The sequence below is a fragment of the Neoarius graeffei genome, chromosome 26 (assembly GCF_027579695.1).
Source record: "Neoarius graeffei isolate fNeoGra1 chromosome 26, fNeoGra1.pri, whole genome shotgun sequence".
NCBI lineage: Eukaryota > Metazoa > Chordata > Actinopteri > Siluriformes > Ariidae > Neoarius > Neoarius graeffei.
Window position 1 is genome coordinate 4991896 of NC_083594.1, and position 21857 is coordinate 5013752.

The 21857-nt window shown below is 40.3% G+C and overlaps 1 protein-coding gene across 1 annotated transcript; it reads left to right on the top strand.

The window, feature by feature from the left end:
* Positions 1-3710: 3710 nt before the first annotated feature.
* On the top strand, positions 3711-21038 carry cldn19 (claudin 19). Its single transcript, XM_060910418.1, has 5 exons — positions 3711-4449; positions 10552-10716; positions 11292-11376; positions 11944-12090; positions 19930-21038. The coding sequence occupies exons 1-5, from the start codon at positions 4227-4229 to the stop codon at positions 19976-19978; spliced, it is 669 nt and encodes a 222-aa protein (XP_060766401.1). The 5' UTR covers positions 3711-4226; the 3' UTR covers positions 19979-21038.
* The last annotated feature ends 819 nt before the right edge of the window (positions 21039-21857 follow it).

Genomic DNA, 21857 nt, shown 5'->3' on the forward strand with positions numbered 1-21857 from the left:
AAAAAAAACATCACATTTTAGAAGAAAAAAGAAAAAATATCCACTTTCAAAGCTGCTTCATAGTAACGAGTAACGAGGATCTTGACAGAAATGTAGTGGAGTGAAAAGTACGATATTTGCCTTTCAAATGTAGTGACGTTAAAGTGCCATTCCACCATTGGATGTATTCTTTGGCATAAAATACAATATATTTTATGACAGCATGACTAGACAGAGAAATCTTTTAGCTTCAAAATGATATATCAAACATAATTTTTTGACAACGACAAGTATATTAATTTTGCGACCAAAGTCACCTACCCTTTTAATTTCCGCGCGGTAGTGAAACGTGATGTCATCGGCAGGTTCCCCTTCTTGTGTACCACGTGTCGGTCTATTTTTAGACCAGGAAACCCCCAAAGTGAGAGAATCATTTCTCCTCGTATATGGGGGCCAAAAAAATTGCGAAAAATTTTGAGTTAATCTTTCAGTTAGCTAGATTTATTGGTATTAGCTAGATTTATTGGTATTATTTTTATCGCGTTCTATCTGCCATTGCTGATAATATGTGCCACGTCACACGTCACGTGGTACACAAGAAAGGGAACCTGCCGATGACATCACGCGCGGAAATTAAAAGGGTAGGTGACTTTGGTCGCAAAATTAATATACTTGTCGTTGTCAAAAAATTATGTTTGATATATCATTTTGAAGCTAAAAGATTTCTCTGTCTAGTGATACCGTTTATATATGTTGTCAAAATATATTGTATTTTATGCCAAAGAATACATCCAATGGTGGAATGGCACTTTAAAGTCATAAGTTCCCCCAAAAAATAATACTCAGGTAAAGTACAGATACTCAAAAGGTGTACTTAAGTCCAGTACTCAAGTAAATGTACTTCGTTACTGTCCGCCTCTGCACTTCTCTGTCTTTAATATCGCAGCGTTTTGCATCAGTACAATTTCATATTCATTAGTGAAATTTTTTCGCAGGTTATCGTTATTGTGGAATCTCTGCAAACCAATTTAGCTCCTGTTTTCACTTTTTCAGCAGCTGTAGACAGTTGTTCCGACACTTATCCACCTCCAGGCCTCAGTTCTGTCTGAGCGGCTACAGTGAGCATGTGGACTTTTGCTGTGTGGTATTTTAATCCGCTCAGACAGACCATGGGTGAAGACGCGTTTGGGAGAGTGTTTGTCCAAACTGCACAGATCTCCTCTAATGTAAACAGTGAGCTCAAGGTAATCATGTGGTGGAAGAAAAATGGGGTGGAGTGGGCAGTTTTGGGATTGGTTGGGTTGATGAGAGCAATTTTGTGAAAAAAAGAAGGCTTGTTATCTGGATAATTAACATGTTTGTCTATGAAACTACTTCGTCAGTCCCAGAGGGGGCTCAGAACAAACACTTCCTCTGGCTCTTTGTTGACTTCACTGGGATTCCACAGCATACGTTATAGGCGTGAAAGCATGTACACTACCGTTCAAAAGTTTGGGGTCACTTTGAAATGTGCTTATTTTTGAAAGAAAAGCACTGTTCTTTTCAATGAAGATCACTTTAAACTAATCAGAAATCCACTCTATACATTGCTAATGTGGTAAATGACTATTCTAGCTGCAAATGTCTGGTTTTTGGTGCAATATCTCCATAGGTGTATAGAGGCCCATTTCCAGCAACTCTCACTCCAGTGTTCTAATGGTACAATGTGTTTGCTCATTGCCTCAGAAGGCTAATGGATGATTAGAAAACCCTTGTACAATCATGTTAGCACAGCTGAAAACAGTTTAGGTCTTTAGAGAAGCTATAAAACTGACCTTCCTTTGAGCAGATTGAGGCCCTATCCACACGGCAACGGATTCAGGTGAATCCGATAAAATTGTTTATCGTTTCGGCCTGGCATCCACACGGCACCGGCGTTTTGGGTGCCCCAAAATGAAATCTTTTGAGAACGTGTTCCAGAGTGGAAAGATCTGGCAACGGCGCCGTTGCGAAGTCGTCTGGATGAGTAGAACGGATTTGTTTACGATGACGTCAAAACCACATGTGCTTCACGCCGGGTAGAAGTGTAACGAACTCGATGCGAGTTGTCAACAAATCCTATAACTTGGTTCATGAAACGCGCTTACAAAATATTTTCACTGTGAATATTTATTGTGTAATGGTGCAAAGTGAGAGAGAGAGAGAGAAAATAGCCCTTAGGGCAGAGTCAATCCCGCCAGCAAAAATAGGGAAAAAAAGGAGCGATCTCAGCTCTTCAGATGTTGGTTTAAGTCCTACAATACATTCCTCAAAAAGGGCGTAGAAGAACAAATTAATCCATCAACGTGTAGCATTCAATTTATTCCAGCTCATTAAAGACGCCGCCTTCCGCATAGAATCATACGTCATCCTCGCCGCCATATTGGATGGGTCAAAGTGGAGAATAAAGATGCCTCATTCATGTGCTGCGTTTACCGTAACTGTACCAACAGGTTTGCCGTCCAAACGAGATCACATGGGATTACCTTTCACACATGGGATTACCTTTTGTATTTGGTCATTATAATGTAATTTTACGAACAGATTTTCCTGACTTTGTGGCTAATATGAAGTCTCGCGCATAATAGTTTATGCGCATGCGTCCTTACTTCTTCTATTGTTCTGGTGTCTCCGAAGGGACCGTCTTACAGCGCCCCTAGAGGTGTGGCATGTGTATTGCATCGTTTTCAGCAAGCGTTGCGTTGCCATATGTACCTGATATTTTACTGATCCGTTGCCCATGTGGACGCGATATTTTTTTTAATAACATCTCGTTGCCGTTGTCGTGTGGATGTAGCCTGAGTTTCTGGAGCATCACATTTGTGGGGTCGATTAAATGCTCAAAATGGCCAGAAAAATGTCTTGACTATATTTTCTATTCATTTTACAACTTATGGTGGTAAATAAAAGTGTGACTTTTCATGGAAAACACAAAATTGTCTGGGTGACCCCAAACTTTTGAACGGTAGTGTAAAACACTATCATCTGAACGTAATTATTTGTTTGCGTGTTTTTCTTCAAGCAGCATGACGTTGTTTATCAAGCTGCACCATCACCAGGTGGATGGAAACGTTTCGTTCTTACGATTGAAGAGACACTCGATGAATATCTTCCAGCTCATGTGTGACTCACCCAAACGGCGCCATCTTTCCTCACTCTGATGACCTGCTCGCTCTGTCTTGAGGATTAACTCGAGCGAGGTTCCCATGGAGCTCTGTAGAGCTGTCATAGGCCAGACTCTTAAATCTCCAGTGAGAGCAGGAGGTTTTGTCTTCCTTTCATGAGCACACTGTTTAACGGGCTGATTTACACTCGCTGTTCTGTTCTGGGTTCTGGGCTTTCCAAGACAGGCTTGTTTCTTCCCAAACTTCAAAAAAAAAAAGGAATAACAGAATGTTGTAACACAAACACCTTGACTCATGGATCTGCATTCTTCTGAGAACCTGGCAGAAAGTTAGGATTATATTAAAAAAAAAAAAATCAAGACTTTGCCATTGACATCAGGGTTTAATGAGCTGAACTTTGGTTTGCATTCCTTTCAGTGGGCGCCTCTTAAATGGATTGACCAATTGGGGCAATCGTTAAGGCCTAACCCTCCGCCCACTTTTTTGCATTCAGCCTGTCAGAGCTGCATTTGTCTCTGGAGTATTGCTTCTATGTGTGTGTGTGTGTGTGTGTGTATGTGTGTGTGTGTTTCCCCCCTCCTAATACTGCTGCTCAGCCTCCCAAGCACCAGAACTGGAGTGTGACAAGATCAGCTATGCAGTGCGTGAACTCTCTCTCAGCCCGAGCCTGATGCTAAATCCTGACCAGCGCAAACCACACTTTGAAGGTCTGTCGGCGAGTCCTGCTGGGTCTGCTGGTTCTGCTGTTTGACTTGAATGCAAGGAAAGCACAGCGCTCCAGATGCCATTTACTGAAGTGACCGTGAGCGATAAGAGGACGCACCGAGTGACCAGAAAGTTGGCGAGTGGAAGAAACCATTTCCTTTTGTTTGCCTTTTGAAGAACCTTGATTGCTAAACATTTCCGCCGCGCAAAGAAACTTGAGGGCTTTGTTCAAAGCAGACGTCTTTATGGGAAGGATCTTTGTCTTTTTCTAGAACAGTATTCTGATTTGAATTGTAAGGACTAAAGCGAAAAACGAGATAAAGCCCCCCTCCCAAAAAAAAGAAAGAAAGAAAGAAAGAAAGAAAGAAAGAAAGAAAGAAAGAAGGACAAAGTGTAAGGATGGCAAATTCAGGATTTCAGCTCCTGGGCTACTTCTTGGCTCTGGGTGGATGGATCGGGATCATCTCGACCACGATGCTGCCTCAGTGGAAGGTGTCGTCGTACTCAGGAGACGCCATCATCATGGCAGTGGGGCTGTACGAGGGGCTGTGGATGTCCTGTGCATCCCAGAGTACAGGACAGGTGCAGTGCAAGCTGTTCGACTCGCTGCTGTCCCTCGACAGTAAGTACGATGGCGCTGATGAGAACATCCTCTCACTCTTACTGAGCTTTGCTTTGTTCAGCTTTGGAAGTTTTTCCGTCACTTGTACCTGGTGTAATCTTTACAGTAGGATTACAATTACACACCTATTAAGCCAACAAACCTTTAAAGCCACAATCGATATCATGAATATAAGATACACTGACCGGAATTCATTCATTGACATGTTTTAATGTTGTTGTCGTACATTCTGTGAACATTCTGTCAGACTGTATATCACTCAGTGCTTTATTATGCACTACATTACACATTTATTTGTTTGTTTATTTAGCATGCTAATAAATTCACTACTAACGGTTTCTGCACATCACTGTAACAGAAGCGGCTTATTGTCCTGATTTCATCAATGGTGGTTGTTTTGAGAAGAAAAGGCCAGTGTTGAGGCAAACACTACAGATATGTCCAGAATGCTACATGCTCTTCTCCACACAATACACTCACATTGTTTCTTCATGACTCTGCTAATCAGTGTCTGTCTAATATATATGCTAAGATATACACTAGGCTTATATTATTATGCATCTTTTTTTAAAAAGGCCCATAATTGTAAACCAAACTCAGAGAATGGGATTCGTTCATGATGACAATGACATCACTGACTGGCTCGCTTTTGGTGTTGCCATCAGTCATCAGTGCTTGGTTTGTGAAATGTTCTTTTACAAGCCTGAATGTTCTTCAGGGAAAAAAACAAAACAAAACACAATGGGTACCAACTTAGGAGACCAAATCACTTGGAAAGTCCAACATCCCATTGGCGTCATCTACGGTATCATTTCCTCCATCAATCATAACCTCACAACTTACACATCTGTCCAAGAGTACCGATGATTCCGGAGCCAACTGTAACTAGCAGTATTTAGCCCCTCTTTTGAGTAAAATGTCATCTGCTCTGTTTTTTCTTGGATTTCCATCACCATCATGAATACCAGCCAAACCAAATACAGCACTAAATTTATGAAACCTGCACAGCTCATTGATGTAACTCATCAGTTTTACTTCTTGAGTACTCTAGAAACTATACTAGACACCAATTAGCAAAGTAAACCCAAAGTTAAGAACGGTACATGGCCCATTTCCATGATGTGCATCAATAGGAGCTCAGCGTACAATGTGAGCCCCAGAATACTGTACAACTCATGACATGCTGGAACCCACAAAGGGTGATGGGACCGTCTGATTCCACTGTCCCCTCCCTCGCTAGTGCCATTGTTGCTCTAGTCTTAGGTCATCTGGATGGATAGTAACTGCAATGTTCTTGCTTATGTATATACAGACAGTCTTGGCCTCCTACAGCACTGCATTGTTGCCCTCTCTCTCAGGATTCTGGCATCCTTTCTTGAATAATTGTTATTATGCATGGAGTCATCTGACCTCCGGACAACCGGCACTGTATGGGACTAGGAACACACACACACACACACGAAGCCATACTGAACAGCTTTATAAAGAAACACTGGACTGCGAATAGAATATTTGGATATAATTTTCAAATTTATCCTTTCTTTCTTTCTTTCTTTCTTTCTTTCTTTCTTTCTTTCTTTTAATTTGTTTTTATTTATTTACTAAGACTTATTTATGTCACGTCTTAGCACTGCGCTACCACCATGAAGAGCATGTTCATTTGTGATCTCTTTAATGTTTTATTCAGAATACGCCCAGTGACCTGCGGGGTCCAAGCATCCTTCACAAACCAGCACAAAGGGTGCTTGGACCCCGCAGATCGCTGGGTCTTAATTGGGCTTAGTGTCTGTATTTCTACTTTGGGGCAGTAACGGCTCACTGGACTAAGGCTCTGGGTTACTGATCAAAGGGTCGGTGGCTTTAGCCCCAGTGTCTCCATGGTGCCACTGTTGGGCCCTTGGGCAAGGCTCTTAACCCTATCAGCTTGATTTAACCACACTGATCAAAAAAGATGTAAGAAGAAGTTTCAATATTTCTACTTTAAAACAGTTCCTATCACATCACAAATCAGGGTCTACACTTGTTACTGCAATTCCTCGGAAACAATCCGACAATTATTACATTACATTACATTAATGGCATTTAGCAGACGCTCTTATCCAGAGCGACATACAACATACCAAGAGCAGCCTGGGGAGCAGTTGAAGGTTCGGTGCCTTGCTCAAGGGCACTTCAGCCATTCCTGCTGGTCCAGGGAATCAAACAGGCAACTTTTTTGGTCCTAAAGCTGATTCTCTAACCATTAGGCCATGGCTTTCCCATGGGAATCCTGCATTAGCTTCTGATTTGCTAAATCAGAAAACAGATAAATAACCAAACAGGAAGTGGAAGCATTTGGTGGATTGTCTGTTCCAAACCTCTACATTTGGCTTCTCAATATTACATCATTAGTAGGTATTCGACAAGTCAAAGTTAGAACGCTGACGGTAATTTTCCAGAAATACTAGTAACGATCTTCTATAGTAACAGTTTCCTATAGAATGTTATTAGAGAACGTTAATAAAATGTTAGCATCACAACGTTAGAGGAACGTTTGTAGATGTAAAGATGTTTTTAGGGTACCAGGAAACTTTCTCGGAAGTAAAAGTGCTCACTGATAATTTGATCATTCTCAGCTGGTGTAATGACGTCTGAAACACCAATCAGCTGTAAATTAATCACCGAGTTCACTTACCTGCTGGTTTACATTTAATAACCGCGACAAAATGCCATAAACCCTTACCAAGATCTGAAAAGTTCAATCTTATACATCTTACATAAATTATTTTTGTCCTAATCGAACGGCTCGACTAATTCATATTCGTTTTGGATAAGTTCCGGATTGCTTTCTTTATAATATTCATTAAATTGGTGTATAATTGATTTGAAATAGTGACTCATGAACAGTAATACGATTTATACGAAGCTGTTTTACGAAGTTCAGAATGTAAATGTACAGTATGTACGGTAAATGTGCACAAACTCAGGAGCGAATCATAGGACAGAAAGTTTTTTTTTCCTCCCAACTAACTGTATTTTCGCTCTGATGTTACTCGTATAAATGTCCTGCGAATAAATTAGCTTGCATGCAGCTTGATAAATTTGTAACAAACAAAAAGATTCTTCGCACAGATTTCAGCGAAGCACTAAATAAAACATGAATACATGACGTCATTTCAAGATACAAAACCTACATGAGTCCGTGTTTGGAATTCTGATATAAACATCCCTGACTTAAAAAAAAAAAAAGTCTTATTTTCCAAGAAATGTGTAGCCATATGCATCAGATATGACGTACAAAAGTAGCCCACGAGCCATCGAACAATAGACAAAAGCCTAAAACACACACGCAGCTTCTTGAAGTATGCACTCTGACAAAGTGCACTCTTGCTGGCCTTTTCTTTGTTTGTGCCAGGCACTGCCAAGCTTGGCACCGGGTACGGGATGGTGGGAGGCAACCTCCGCCCCTCTGCTCAGCTCGACTCTAACTGCCTCCATTCAAACGGGAGCTCGGGGATCAAAGCGACACCCTGCTGGGTCAAACCACCCTGTTTCCACACAAATCACCATGAGGGATGAAAGCAGGCAAAATAAAAATCACTTTCTCTTCTCTCACTCAAACCTGGCTTCAAAGTGTAGTGTAAATCAGACTTCAAAAAAGTTACACGATGTCTTTCTTTCTTTTCCTCGCTCTCTCTCTCATTGAAACATGTTTTATTACTTCATTTCATGTCTTTAATTCTTTCACCGTGCTCCCGTTTTACTGACTAAAGGTCAACGAGGAAAGCTGGAGATCCTGCGAGACTCCATAGGATGATCCTAAGGTGTTCAGAAGCCATTGTTATAAGCTGGACTTGCATGTTATAAGCATGAGTCTCATGCACAAGAAGCAACAGACGAGTAAACAATTCTCCTTTGTGCAAAAAAAAACACCACGCTAATCCGGCCGGCAGTGCGAAACATGTAATAAAGGCCCTCCTACGGCGTTCTGTATGCGCTGGAAAGCCGTGTGGGTTTTGTGTGGAATTTCACGGAGGCATCCAGTCAGACATAACACGAGCATGAAGTAGAACAACCTTGAGAGATGTCCAGAGGTTAAAGCCGGATTTGTACCGAATTAAACCATCCATTGGCTTCGAATCGTATAACTGCCAGTTTTATATACACTTCAAGTTTAAACCACTTATTTATTTCAATTCGACACAACAATATCATGAAGATTTTCAATGAAGGGAAATGAGGCTAGCCATTGCATGAGGACAAAAGTAATGGCGCCCTGTGGAAGGAGGAAGCGTTATTGTGGAACCACTGCAATGGCTGAGCTGCATTATTGGAAAATTTGGCACATAGCACATTTAAGAGGCGCTCTTTCATCACTTGGTCGGCATTTTTATCTCTCTGTGATCTTTTATGGAGTCGTGTAGGCCAGAGTAAATGTAAAGCAACTCTGCCGTGAACAAGAATAGTAATTTATGTGTGATTGGGATTGAGCAAGTGATGCAGTCGAATATTGAAAAGAAAATCAGAGTTTTGGAAATGTGGTGGTAATTTTTAGTTATTTTGGACTATGAAAACATGTAGGGGCGGCACGGTGGTGTAGTGGTTAGCGCTGTCGCCTCACAGCAAGAAGGTCCGGGTTCGAGCCCCGTGTCAGCCCTGTGATGACCTGGCGACTTGTCCAGGGTGTACCCTGCCTTTCGCCCGTAGTCAGCTGGGATAGGCTCCAGCTTGCCTGCGACCCTGTAGAACAGGATAAAGCGGCTAGAGAGAATGAGATGAGATGAAAATATGTACACACATCTTTACTAAAAATGTATAGGGTCGCAGGCAAACTGGAGCCTATCCCAGTTGACTATGGGCAAGAGGCGGGGTACACCGTGGGCAAGTCGCCAGGTTTTTATATATATATATATATATATATATATATATAATCATCATCTTTTGAGCTATTGCATCCTGTCCATCCACAAATGGGGTGCAGTCATCACGAAAGAGACCAAACCCATGACAATAGAAATGTCTCATTATAGGATTTACCCTCAAGAGAATAACAGAGCCATTGGGTTTTTCTTTTTTAAAAAAAGTAGAGGTTTTAGTAAGAGCTTTGCAATTTGGTTTCATATCAGAGAGATCAGGAGTGCGAAGCGGTCTTCATATTATCTTTATTTACTAGAGTAATGCTCAAAAGTAATAATACAGTTTATTCTATCCACATTCACTGGATATGAGCAATTGTGCGCTCTGATTGGCTACTCTACTACTAGGATATCAGCTCATATACCATGAGTAGAGAAAAACAAAATGGTGGAGAGTATTGCTGAACCAACCAAGGATGAAATAAAAACTCTACTTGAAAACAAAAAAGCGCAACAAAATATGGAATAAAAGTATTTGATGGTAAGAACGCATCTTTTTTAAATGCATTTTTCAAGAATTATTATTATTATCGCATTTTTCACAAATTGCTCCTGTCATTTCGCCAGTTTGTTTACATTCTAAGCGGAAACAATTTTGTTGGACTTTTTGTATGAAGTTTTTATTGATCAAATTTGCAAAAAATAAAAATACTCCATTTCTCAAAAGCCAGTGAATGTGGATAAAATAAAACAGTTATTCCACTCAATCTCGTCGTACACGGCTCGGTGCTACGCATCTCATCAGCTATCGGCTCATGTACGACTCGATTTCATGGAATAACTGTTAATTGTACTGCATGAAACCATAGTTTTAAAATCTTTACCATTTAAAAAAAAAGTCAAACCTAAAAGCTTCTAAGAATACTCGTCTGATCCAGTCTCACCTTTGGTTTGTTTTTCACTTTATATAAATATATATGAGGACTTAGCAGAGCTTCAACTAGCCATCTAAGCCCCGCCCTTTAAACCTGTCCAGTCTTTTCCCCGCCCTTTAAGACTTTACAGTAGTGATATGTATTGACAGAGATATATTTTATTAACATGTGCTTATCCGTGTCCTGATCCCCTTAAACACAGCATCCATTCTCTTTCTTTCTATTTTTCATTATGAATGTTGTGAACCTTCAGCAATTCTACTCTTTCACATTTTTTAAAAATTAATAACTTCATGAACGTTTTAATTCTTTTTGTGCTTTTTTTGTTCCAGTCCACATTCAGACGTGCCGAGCTCTGATGGTCATATCTGTACTGATGGGCTTCATGGGCATTATAGTGAGTGTAGTGGGCATGAAGTGCACCAGGGTGGGCGACAACAATCCTGCCACCAAGGGCAAGATCGCTATGGCGGGAGGAGGCCTCTTCCTACTCGCAGGTATACACCCACACACACACAGCCTTATAAAGAAAGCACTGCTAACACATTATTTGAAGGGTACACACCGAGGGCCGTTATAGCACATTTATAATCTTTTATGAATAATAGATGCAGTTACAATAAGGTATACATAATGCTTCATAACAGCGTTATAAATACACCACTATCCTGCACTACGATATAAATACATCGAGAACATTAAAATCATTCATACAGCTGACATATGGGCTTCATAAATAAATGACCTGTATTACAATGATTGGAGACTCATCTCACAGGTTTTGACATGAGCCTTATATAAATCTTTATAAAAGATTAATTCAGTGCTTACGAATGTGTTACGAAGGTCCACTGTAAGTGTTGTCGAAAAACTGAACGATGTCATAATCAGGATAGGTGTGATTTTTTTGAGCAAGACAGCTTCTGAGGAATAACACAAATAAATATTAATAAAGACCCGACATCTGTCTGAAAGTGTGAGTGAATATCCCATCCCACCGATAAACAGGAAGTTGGGAGTTGAGCGGAATTTCTAAATATCAAACCCTCTCTGATTTCTATCTTTTGGTTAGGTTTGTGTACGCTGTTGTCGGTCTCCTGGTACGCAGCGCAAGTCTCCGTTCACTTTTTCGATCCAAACACACCTGTAAACGCCAAGTAAGGAACTAAAATTCATTTATTTTCTGTCTTCTATCTTTATCTATCTTTATTTTCTATCTTCTATCTGGGGGAAGCCATGGCCTAATGGTTAGAGAAGCAGCTTTGGGACCCAAAAGGTCGCTGGTTCGATTCCCTGGACCAGCAGGAATGGCTGAAGTGCCCTTGAGCAAGGCACCTAACCCCCAACTGCTCCCCAGACCGCACTGGGTATGTTGTACGTCGCTCTGGATTATTAGAGCGTCTGCTAAATGTCTGTAATAATGTAATGAACATTTCATTAGGAGTCAGGTTGAACCAGCCGGTAACATGTGATGAGTTGCACCTTTGTCTAATTACTGGCTGCTTTTAAGGTGTGTCTTTCAAGGATAGTGCATGCTAGATCACTGACCCATTCTGAAGCCTGGTTCCTGGTACCGAAACCTGAGAACGAGGAACTGGGACCCAGGCTTCAGAGTAGGTGTGAACCTGCTGGTTCAACCTAAGTCCTTGCCGTTCACAGCCGATGCTTGACCACACCCTCACAGCCACAGAATGTAACCAAAACCCCTTTTTTATTTGTTTCAGGTTTGAGTTTGGCTCCGCCTTGTTTATAGGATGGGCGGCGGCCTGCTTGGCGATCCTGGGCGGCTCCTTCCTCTGCTGCTCCTGCGCTAAGGAGGCCCGAGGCGGGCAGCAATACTACCGGCAATCACAGCCCTCTTCTGCCAGGGAGTACGTCTAAAAAAACCCACAACTACAACCACATTAAAGCGTGAACAATAGTGTAAAGATGTAAAGAGCGGCGGGCGGAAGAGACAGAGCTCCTCCCCTTTATCATGATTACACCTCTGTATCTGGAATAGTTGATTCCACTTTTTTAAAGATTGCGCTTTAGATACACACGTTCTGCTTTCACACAATACATTCACTATGTGTACATAAGCTGCTCTGGCTGCACTTTTTTTAATCTGGAAAAAATAAACATTTTTGGGGAGAGATCGATTATGATGGACGTTTCTTGGAAAAAAAGTGGCAGCGCTCACTTTTGGATTGAAAAAAAGTAATTGGAAATAATCTGGAGGTTTGTCAAGCAAATCCCAAAGGTGATTAAAAAAAATTTTGTTCCAATTGTCCATATTTGCACTGATGGTTGAGTTGAGTTTCATCCTCACGTAGAACAGTGGTGTAATCTGCGATCAGGGTTTACTCACTGTTAAAGACCTGTGATTAGGTGAAGAACAAGTATAAGAGAGATATAAAGAGAACTCTGGGCGTGTCAGGAGAGAAGGACAGTGTTTACAGTGTTTTTGGATTTCGTGCCTGGCCTCGGGCTGTGTGGTTGGAGCTCTGTTTGCCAGCTCGGCATTTCCTCAAACCATCACGACTAAAACTCACACTCCACTCAGGAGACCAGATGTTACAAGCATTTCACTCTCTCCTCATAAAGACGTTAATATACTTTCAATGAATTAGAATTGGACTATATATAAAATGATCGGTTTTTCTGATGTAAAAAAACGAGACCATGATGAATAATTTCAAAACCCACCTTTAATGTGACCTATAACCTGTACAATTCAATTGAAAAACAAACAAATCTGTTCGGGGGAAAAACATAAAAAATAAAAAACGTACAATAAGCTGGTTTCATACGGTAAGTGTGCACACCCTTAAACTAATACTCTGTTGAAGCACCTTTTGATTTAATTACAGCGTTCAGTCTTTTTGGGTTCACACCTGCCATCAATTAAAATGACTCTGATTAACCCCAAATAAAGTTCAGACATTTACTCAGTTGCCTCCTCCAGCAAAAGCCAGGGTTCACCGAGAGCTTACAAAGCGTCAAAGGGATCTCATTGTTGAAAGGTATCAGTCAGGAGAAGGGTGCAAAAACATTTCCACGGCATTAGATATACTGTACGATGGAGCACAGTGAAGACCGTCATCAAGAAGTGGAGAAAATATGGGACAACAGTCAGTGCGTTTCCATGCACATAGAGAAAATCGAATTTCTGCCGTAGCTCGACTGAAATCGAAGTTCTAAATGCCATGGAAACACCTTAGCTCGGCTGAAATCGAAACGGACTGGATTTCTCGTAATCGAGCTACGCGACCTAGATTATGCGATTGTAGCCGAGCTACTTAGTGCATGTAACCCTATCGAGCTACGTAGTCGAGCTACTTACTTCCCTTCCGGAAGTGACGAGACCACAAGTGGGAAACACAACAGCCTCGGTCGGCATGACAACAGTAGTAGTAGCGAGCAGCAGAAGAGGTCAGGAGGAACAAGGAGACAAAAAAACAAAAACAATTGAACTTTTTGTGTGTTTATTAAGACATAAGTTAAATTGTAAGCAAAAAATGGACTTTAGAAAAATATACAATTGTGCAAAATAAGTTGTCTTACAAAACAGTGGTCTGCGCAGGACAGTTTGTAGCCAACAGGTGGCAATGACATGTGGTGTGAATGTAAAGTGGAAATCACTCCTCTTCTTCATGACGACAACCGGAAGTGTACCAACACGATGGGGCGTGTAGCGCCACCTGTGGCTCGGGTGCACAATGTACCTCACACAATAGCTCGATTTCCTTGTGTGCATGTAGGATTGGATTTCTCTGGCACCCCTGCTGGGACCCTCAGCTCGATTACCGACAGTAGCTCGATTTGGATGTGCATGTAAACGCACTGAGTGACATTACCGAGAACTGGACGTCCCTCCAAAATTGATGAAAAGACAAGACGAAAACTGGTCAGGGAGGCTGCCGAGAGGCCTACAGCAACACTGAAGGAGCTGCAGGAATCTCTGGCAAGTACTGGCTGTGTACTACATGTGACAACAATCTCCCGTATTCTGCATATGTCTGGACTATGGGGTAGGGTCAAAGAAAAACATCCAGGCCCGGCTAAATTTTGCAAAAAAATACATCAACTCTCCCAAAAGCATGTAGGAAAATGCGTTCTGGTCTGATGAAACCAAGGTTGAACTTTTCGGCCACAATTCCAAAAGGTATGTTTGGCGCAAAAACAACACTGCGCATCACCAAAAGAACACCATACCCACGGTGAAGCATGGTGGTGGCAGCATCACGTTTTGGGGTTGTTTTTCTTCAGCTGGAACAGGGGCTTTGGTCAAGATGGAGGGAATTATGAACAGTTCTAAATACCAGCCAGTTTTAGCCCAAAACCTTCAGGTGTCTGCTAGAAAGCTGAAGATGAAGAGGAATTTCATCTTTCAGCACAACAGTGACCCCAAAAAAGTTTTGGCACAGCCCAGCCAGAGCCCAGACCTAAATCCAATTGAAAATCTGTGGGGTGACCTGAAGAGGGCTGTGCACAAGACACGCCCTCGCAATCTGACAGATATGAAGCGCTTTTGCAAGGAAGAGTGGGCAAATGTTGCCAAGTCTAGATGTGGCAGGCTGATCGACTCCGACCCAAAAAGACCGAATGCTGTAATTAAATCAAAAGGTGCTTCAACAAAGTATTAGTTTAAGGGTGTGCACACTTACGCAACCAGCTTATTGTACGCTTTTTATTTTTTATGTTTTTCCCCCAAACAGATTTGTTTGTTTTTCAGTTGAACTGTACAGGTTATAGGTCACAGTAAAGGTGGGAAAAGTTTTTAAATAATTTATCGTGGGCTTATTTTTTTTACATCAGAAAAACCGATCATTTTAACGGGGTGTGTACACTTTTTATATCCACTGTATATACAGTATATATACTCTGTATTGACTTGTGAATGCATTCAAATCTTTATAATGCATTCATAAGGCAGTATACACATTGTTATAATGACTTATAATTACGAAAACATGGAACACTTTCTGACTTTCTGTGAAGGCCAGATAAACAGTATATGTATACATATAATGACGTCTGATATAATTATTTAAAAACATGCAATACAGTTTGCACATTATATCAGCATTAAATTTTCTCATAATGCCATATGAGTGTTATGAATGTCTGCATCGTTCATTATATGTGCCAGTCCACCAGATTTTCGTACTAGATTACGGATTTTGACTTATACCTGCTGCATTAAACTACCAAGCCTCCGTATGATGCAGGAAATACAAACCAAAATGAAATTGGACCGAGGGAACTTCCTGTAAATCTGCAACCCAAAATGGTCCATTTTCCAGGCGCTGACTACAGACGACACAGAACCTTGTGAATCCATCAGGAGACAATCTCGACTGTAGATTATTGGCGAATTTTCCAGATTTGTTGAGCAACAGAGCACAAAATGCTGGCCGGAAGGTCAAAACACATGGTGAACTATTAGTGCCACCGCCAAGCGAATGTTGCGTGAAAACTGCATTCGCATGATTGATGCATTTTCACGACAAATCAAAACGCCATTTGGTGATTTTTATACCAGAAGGAAGATCTATACTCGTCTCAGTCGTGGATGATGTTAAAAGTGGTAAATGTATCCCGTAGGGGGCGCTATTGAGATGATTATTCGTTGATAGTTACTGGATCAGCTAGTAAAAATGGCGCAAAACATCGCACGCTTTTCAACACCGTTTCTATGCATTCTGTAAACAGAGCATCTGGGACAAAAATCACACGACGCGACACTATCCTTCATAGAATTCTAGGGAAGGGTTCCTGATGTCATTTCTGCCTTTGATGCACCTTTATAGAAAAGAAAACAACTAAATCTCTTACAGTGAAATCTCTAAGTATTGGCTACACTGGTAACACTTTGTATAAGTATTCATAATGCATTATAAACACATATATAACATATAATACTAATGCATGACATAAGGCTGTATAAACATTCATAAGAAGCTATAGTTGAGTGCATGACACTTTATAAAGCGTGTATGTATGACCTGTCGTAATACACGGGAGAAAAGTCCAATCCGAGAAACCGAAGGTGTTATAATGCATTTTAACCTTCATTAGCTTGTTATAATGCATTACATCATTGCTACACAGACATTATAATCTGTCATGCCGACTGATATTGTTAAGTCGTGCTGGTCGTACAGCTGTATTCATGGTTATAAAGTGTTATGCATATTACTCTAGCGACTTATGAGCATTCATAGGCCTTATGTATGCACTCGAATACAATTTAAATGCATTATGAATTCTGTATTCAGAGAAAGCTTTACCGCTGTTTCCAATCCATTGGGTTTTTATTTTTTTTTTAATCAGACGTTTCGATTGATGGAAAATCCATCAAGAAGAAAGTAGTAGAAAGTGGAATGCTGAAGTCTTGTCTCCAAAATGTAGATTTGTTTGTCACCTTGTGTACACAGAGCTCAGAGAGCCTTTGATACTTTCATCTAATTAAAAAAAAAAAAATTAACAAAAACACCTAATAAAAAACTAATAATAAAAAACCCTACTTTTTAAAAAATAACAAAATAAAAAAAAATCAGTTCAGTATTTGTACTAATATATCACAAGTCAAATTTAGGAACGCCTACTGAGATTTATGGTATTTAAAAAATGATGAAAAAAAGAAAAAAAAAGGTTTGCATCCTCTGAGGGACAATCAACAAGGGACAGTTTATAGATAAAAAAAAACAACAACAACAAAACCATAAAATGTACTTGCAATAAAAAGTAGGTCAGACCTTCATTCTTACACCTCGGAAAAAAATATGGAAAAATTCTTTAAAAAAGACCCAAAATAAAAAAGTGATCATTTCTCCGTGATCATCTCAGACTCCAGACTTTGCTCGCTGCAGCCATCAAGAAAACTCATACACATCTAATCTCCAAGAACTGAACAGTTTTCAGACTACTTATGGAAAACTATAGTGTTCCATCCCTACTGCATGATAGCCAAAAGTTTGTGGACTCCTGATCATCATGCTGATATGCTCTTGTTGAACGTCCTGAACATCCTTTTCCAGATGTAGTCCTCCTTCGCTGTTCTCCTCTGCGAAGGCTTTCCACTAGATTTTGGTGCATGTGTTCATCCAGCTACAGGAGTGTTAGTTATAAAGATCAGACACTGATGGATGCAGTTGGAGTTCCAGTTCATCCCAAAGGTGTTCAGTGGGATTGAATTCAGTGAGGGATCTGTGGAGGACACTTGACTTCTTCTATAAAAGAACATCTTCGTGGAGCTTGCTTTGTGTACAGACGCAGTGTCATGCTGGAGCAGCTATATTGGGTTTCTTAGTTTCTTCTTCTTCTTTTGGCTGTTCCCATTAGGAGTCACCACAGTGGATGAAAGAAAGAAACCAAAAGAAAATATGACAAATAAGCCTAGACATTCCACCAGGACAAAAGTAATGGCACCAGATAAAAGAAGGAAAGTTTGGTTGCTGATGTGCTGCAGTGGCTGAGCTGCATTATTGGATGATTTACCTTTTAGTCAACATTTTGTCATTTCATCTTGGTTTTCATCTCAGCCATCATCTTCTTCTTCTGGCTGTTCCTGTTAGGCTTCTCTACAGCGGATAATGTCCCTCCATCTCCTCCTGTCCACCGTATCCTCTTCTGTTGCACCAACCGTCCTCAGATCCTCCTTCACCACATCCATAAATCTCATCTTTGCTCTTCCTCTTTTCCTTCTACCTGGCAACTCTATCTCCATCTCCAGCATTCTTTTCCCAAAATACCCTGGATCTCTCCTACATATCCAAACCATCTCAATCTCACCTCTCTCACTTTGTCTCCAAGCTGTCCCACATGTCCTGTCCCTCTAATATTCTCATTTCTATAGTCATTTCTATTACCTTTCTAGAAAAGCAGCTTTGGGACCAAAAGGTCACCAGTTTGATTCTCTGGACCAGCAGAAATGGCTGAAGTGCTCTTGAGCAAGACACCTAACCCCCTACTGCTCTTCAGGCTGCTCTGGGTGTCCTGTATGTCACTCTGGATAAGAGCATCTGCTAAATACCTGTAATGCAATTTAATTTCTAATCCTGTCCAACTTTCTCTTCTTAGTTTTTTCCAATGAAGGGAACTTGTAATGCTGCAGTGTACAGAGACTTTGTCTACAATCATGTGGCAAAATCAGTTTGCAGAAGAACCACGTGTGGAAGTGATGGTCAGGTGTTCATATAGAGTACATTCTCATAAAACAAAGTACATTATTGTACCTTTAGCAGTACAACAGCTTGTTATTGGATCAGGACTCTTGAAGGTACTCATTTGTACCTTTTATATACTGATTGGGAACAGAAATGTACCATTTTGACCCTAAAAAGGTACACCTTGAAGTCCAATAATGAGCTCTAGGGGGTACATTAGTGTAGTACCTTGGGGGGCAGAAATGGACTCCTACTGTATCCCTACTTCTGACAGTGTACATCCATCCATCCATCCATCATGTGTAGCCACTTATCCTGTTCTACAGGGTCGCAGGCAAGCTGGAGCCGATCCCAGCTGACTACGGGCGAAAGGCGGGGTACACCCTGGACAAGTCGCCAGGTCATCACAGGGCTGACACATAGACACAGACAACCATTCACACTCACATTCACACCTACGCTCAATTTAGAGTCACCAGTTAACCTAACCTGCATGTCTTTGGACTGTGGGGGAAACCGGAGCACCCGGAGGAAACCCACGCGGACACGGGGAGAACATGCAAACTCCGCACAGAAAGGCCCTCGCCGGCCACGGGGCTCGAACCCGGACCTTCTTGCTGTGAGGCGACAGCGCTAACCACTACACCACCGTGCTGCCCAACAGCGTACACTGTATTTTTAATTTTGTTCATATGGGATGCAAACTTTTTACGCTCAACAGTGTATGCAAGCTTCTCCATTCTCTCTCTCTATATATATATACAGTAATATGTAAATTCCATAAAGATGAATTATTGGTCACGACCAAATTTGTCAGTATTCACATCATCGTCATCTAAGAAACACCGAAAAACCTTCTCAGTGTGCTTCCTGAATTTGTAGAAATTGATATCATGTAAAAGTATAAGAAGGTTTACGATGTCACTGTTACACCCTGCGCTGTACTAAAGCTTTAATACCCGTACCAGATGTTCCATGTGAGCTACAGAACCTCGGCGTGTCTTTAACACATTAACCTGAGTTTAGGAGCCGGGTGAATCGTCCTCTAATGCTGTTCTTGTCTCGCTGTCTTCTTCTCTTCCATAATTCAGGGCTGAGTTATTGAGTGAGACTAGCTTCCCTGACTGACCAAACCTCCCTGCCTTTACTCGAGGACTGGTCAAGCTCCGCTCTGTCCCTGTTTCTGTCCCTGTCCCTGTCCACCCTCTACTTCTCGTCCTCCTCCTACTTCTAGATTTCAAATTTGGATCTTTGTGTCTCTGCTATACGCTGTGTCACGTCTTCGTTCTTTAAGTCAGAACCTGATGAAGAAAAAAATGTGGGTCGAAGCTTTTTGTGTGTTTGTGTGTTTTGTGTATGCATGTATACGTGTGTGTGTGTGTGTGTGTTTTATCCTATTTGATCCTACATCCCTAAACCTTTGTTACAAATGTGCACGCATTGCTCTCTTTCTCTCTGTCTGTCTGTCTCTCTCTCTCTCTAACACGCAACAAGTATGATTTTTTTTTTTTAGTTTTAACTGCAAACTTAAACATGTCTTTTTCTTTTAAATTGCAGAGCAAATGTTAAAAGTTCTCCACCAGACAAAGGGGAGCAGTTCTTGTAGTTTGGGAGAGGGCGACTCCGTTGGTCTCACGCTGGGTTAGATTTTGGCAACTGACAAGACACTGTGTTGGTAATAAATAAGTGAAATAAGTTACAATTAAAGAGAAATAAATAAATAAATAAATAAATAAATAAATGATCATTTTAATGTTAATAAAGAAACAGAAATGACGTACTACTGTTATAAACCATGTGTACTGTTTGCCATCTTGTACATGCTTCTGAATGCATTCTTAAAAATGAAAATAAAATACAAATAAAAAAAATATGACATGGTATTATACTGTACAGGCCGAGTTGCTTTATATGAAACTGAAAATGAAAAAAAGGCGACATGGAGTGAGCCAAGCGTCGAGATTGTGAAACTAAAAAGAAGAAATATGTTTTATTTGTTTTGTTTTTTTGTAATATTAGTCCTCAGTTGTATCTTTCATGAGACTTGATTCAGGGTACGTTGACGATGCATGTGATCACTTATGCAAGATATTCACTGTTGTTGTACTGTGTAGTGTAATACTGTTTAAATTCATAACCAAGCTTTCACTCACATTCGACTTTTTCTTTCTAATCTGGACGAAACAGAAACGACTTTCATTCATGCAGTATCCTTCATTTCAGACGCCTTGTCCTCACTGCAATGGCGTTTTATTGTTTTGTTGCATTATTGTAAAGAAGCACTATTTGGCACACACATAGACGGCCCACACACACATGCTTTTTACTGTTGTCTTAGTTTTGGTTTTAGGTTTTTTTTTTTTTTTGCTCTTTCTCTTTCAACACTTCGTGCAGAAATGATTTGTGGAGCTAAATTTCGGATTCCTGACTCACTGACTCGGGAGTTCAGTTCAGCTCACACTGACACGCACTCCTCTGCTCTTCTGCTCTTCTAGACGTCATCCGTGTGATGGCGCTTTGTTCGCTTGTAATCATAAATCCTTTTGTTCTGGATATTTTCCATCCAACGTGCCTCCTAATATTGAAATATGTATCATCTCAAATAAAGTGTCTTCTGTTTTATTTTCTGTTTTGAAATGAAATAAAAAAGAAACATACAAAGAGAACGGAGCTGCTGTTGTTTTGGTTTGATATCTAGACATTATTTATAAAAAAAATTAAATATGAATTAAAGGCTTTTCTCTTTGATGACCATTTTTATAAATGGTCATTAATAATAATAATAATAATAATAATAACAATAATAATAATAATGGACTAATGTACAGCACTTATGCTGCCAAAATCATACCCCAAATATTTTTTTGAAAAAATATCAATCAATAAAGCTTTTTTTTTTGCAGCATGCAAATCTTTTAAGAGTTTTAATGTATTAAAAATAAATAAAATAGTTTAAATATTTAAAAATATTCTTCAGTCTTTTTAAAAAAAATAATATAATGATTTTTTAAATAATAAGAATGATTATTCTTTGATATGAAACACACACACACACACACACACACACACACACACACACACACACACACACATATATACAGCACCCTCCACAATTATTGGCACCCCTGGTTTTTATTGCAGAAGCATAATCTCACACTGAAAATTGTAGAAAAACGTAACCCTTAACTCAAGTGAATTAAAAAAAAAATCCCCGACTAAGAAATATTTTTCATAAAATCACCTGTTCCACAATTATTGGCACCCATAACAATTCCTAGAAAATAAATGTAATTGAAGCATTTCTGTCATTTCTACTGTAGTTTATAAAGTGGATCAGAGGATCTAGGAACCTTTAATTAGTAATTCATCACATCCTGTTTCCCTGGGGTATAAATATGATGTGACACAGAGGCCTATTTCTCTTATCCACTCTTCAACATGGGAAAGACTAGACAACACACCATTCAAGTTAGGCAGATGTGTGT

Excerpts from the sequence above, each read along its gene's own strand:
- cldn19 (XM_060910418.1), top strand. The coding sequence starts at position 4,227 with ATGGCAAATTCAGGATTTCAGCTCCTGGGCTACTTCTTGGCTCTGGGT. Across the intron at positions 4,450-10,551 it reads CTCGCTGCTGTCCCTCGACA|TCCACATTCAGACGTGCCGA; the intron begins GTAAGTACGATG and ends TTTTTGTTCCAG. Across the intron at positions 11,377-11,943 it reads AACACACCTGTAAACGCCAA|GTTTGAGTTTGGCTCCGCCT; the intron begins GTAAGGAACTAA and ends TATTTGTTTCAG.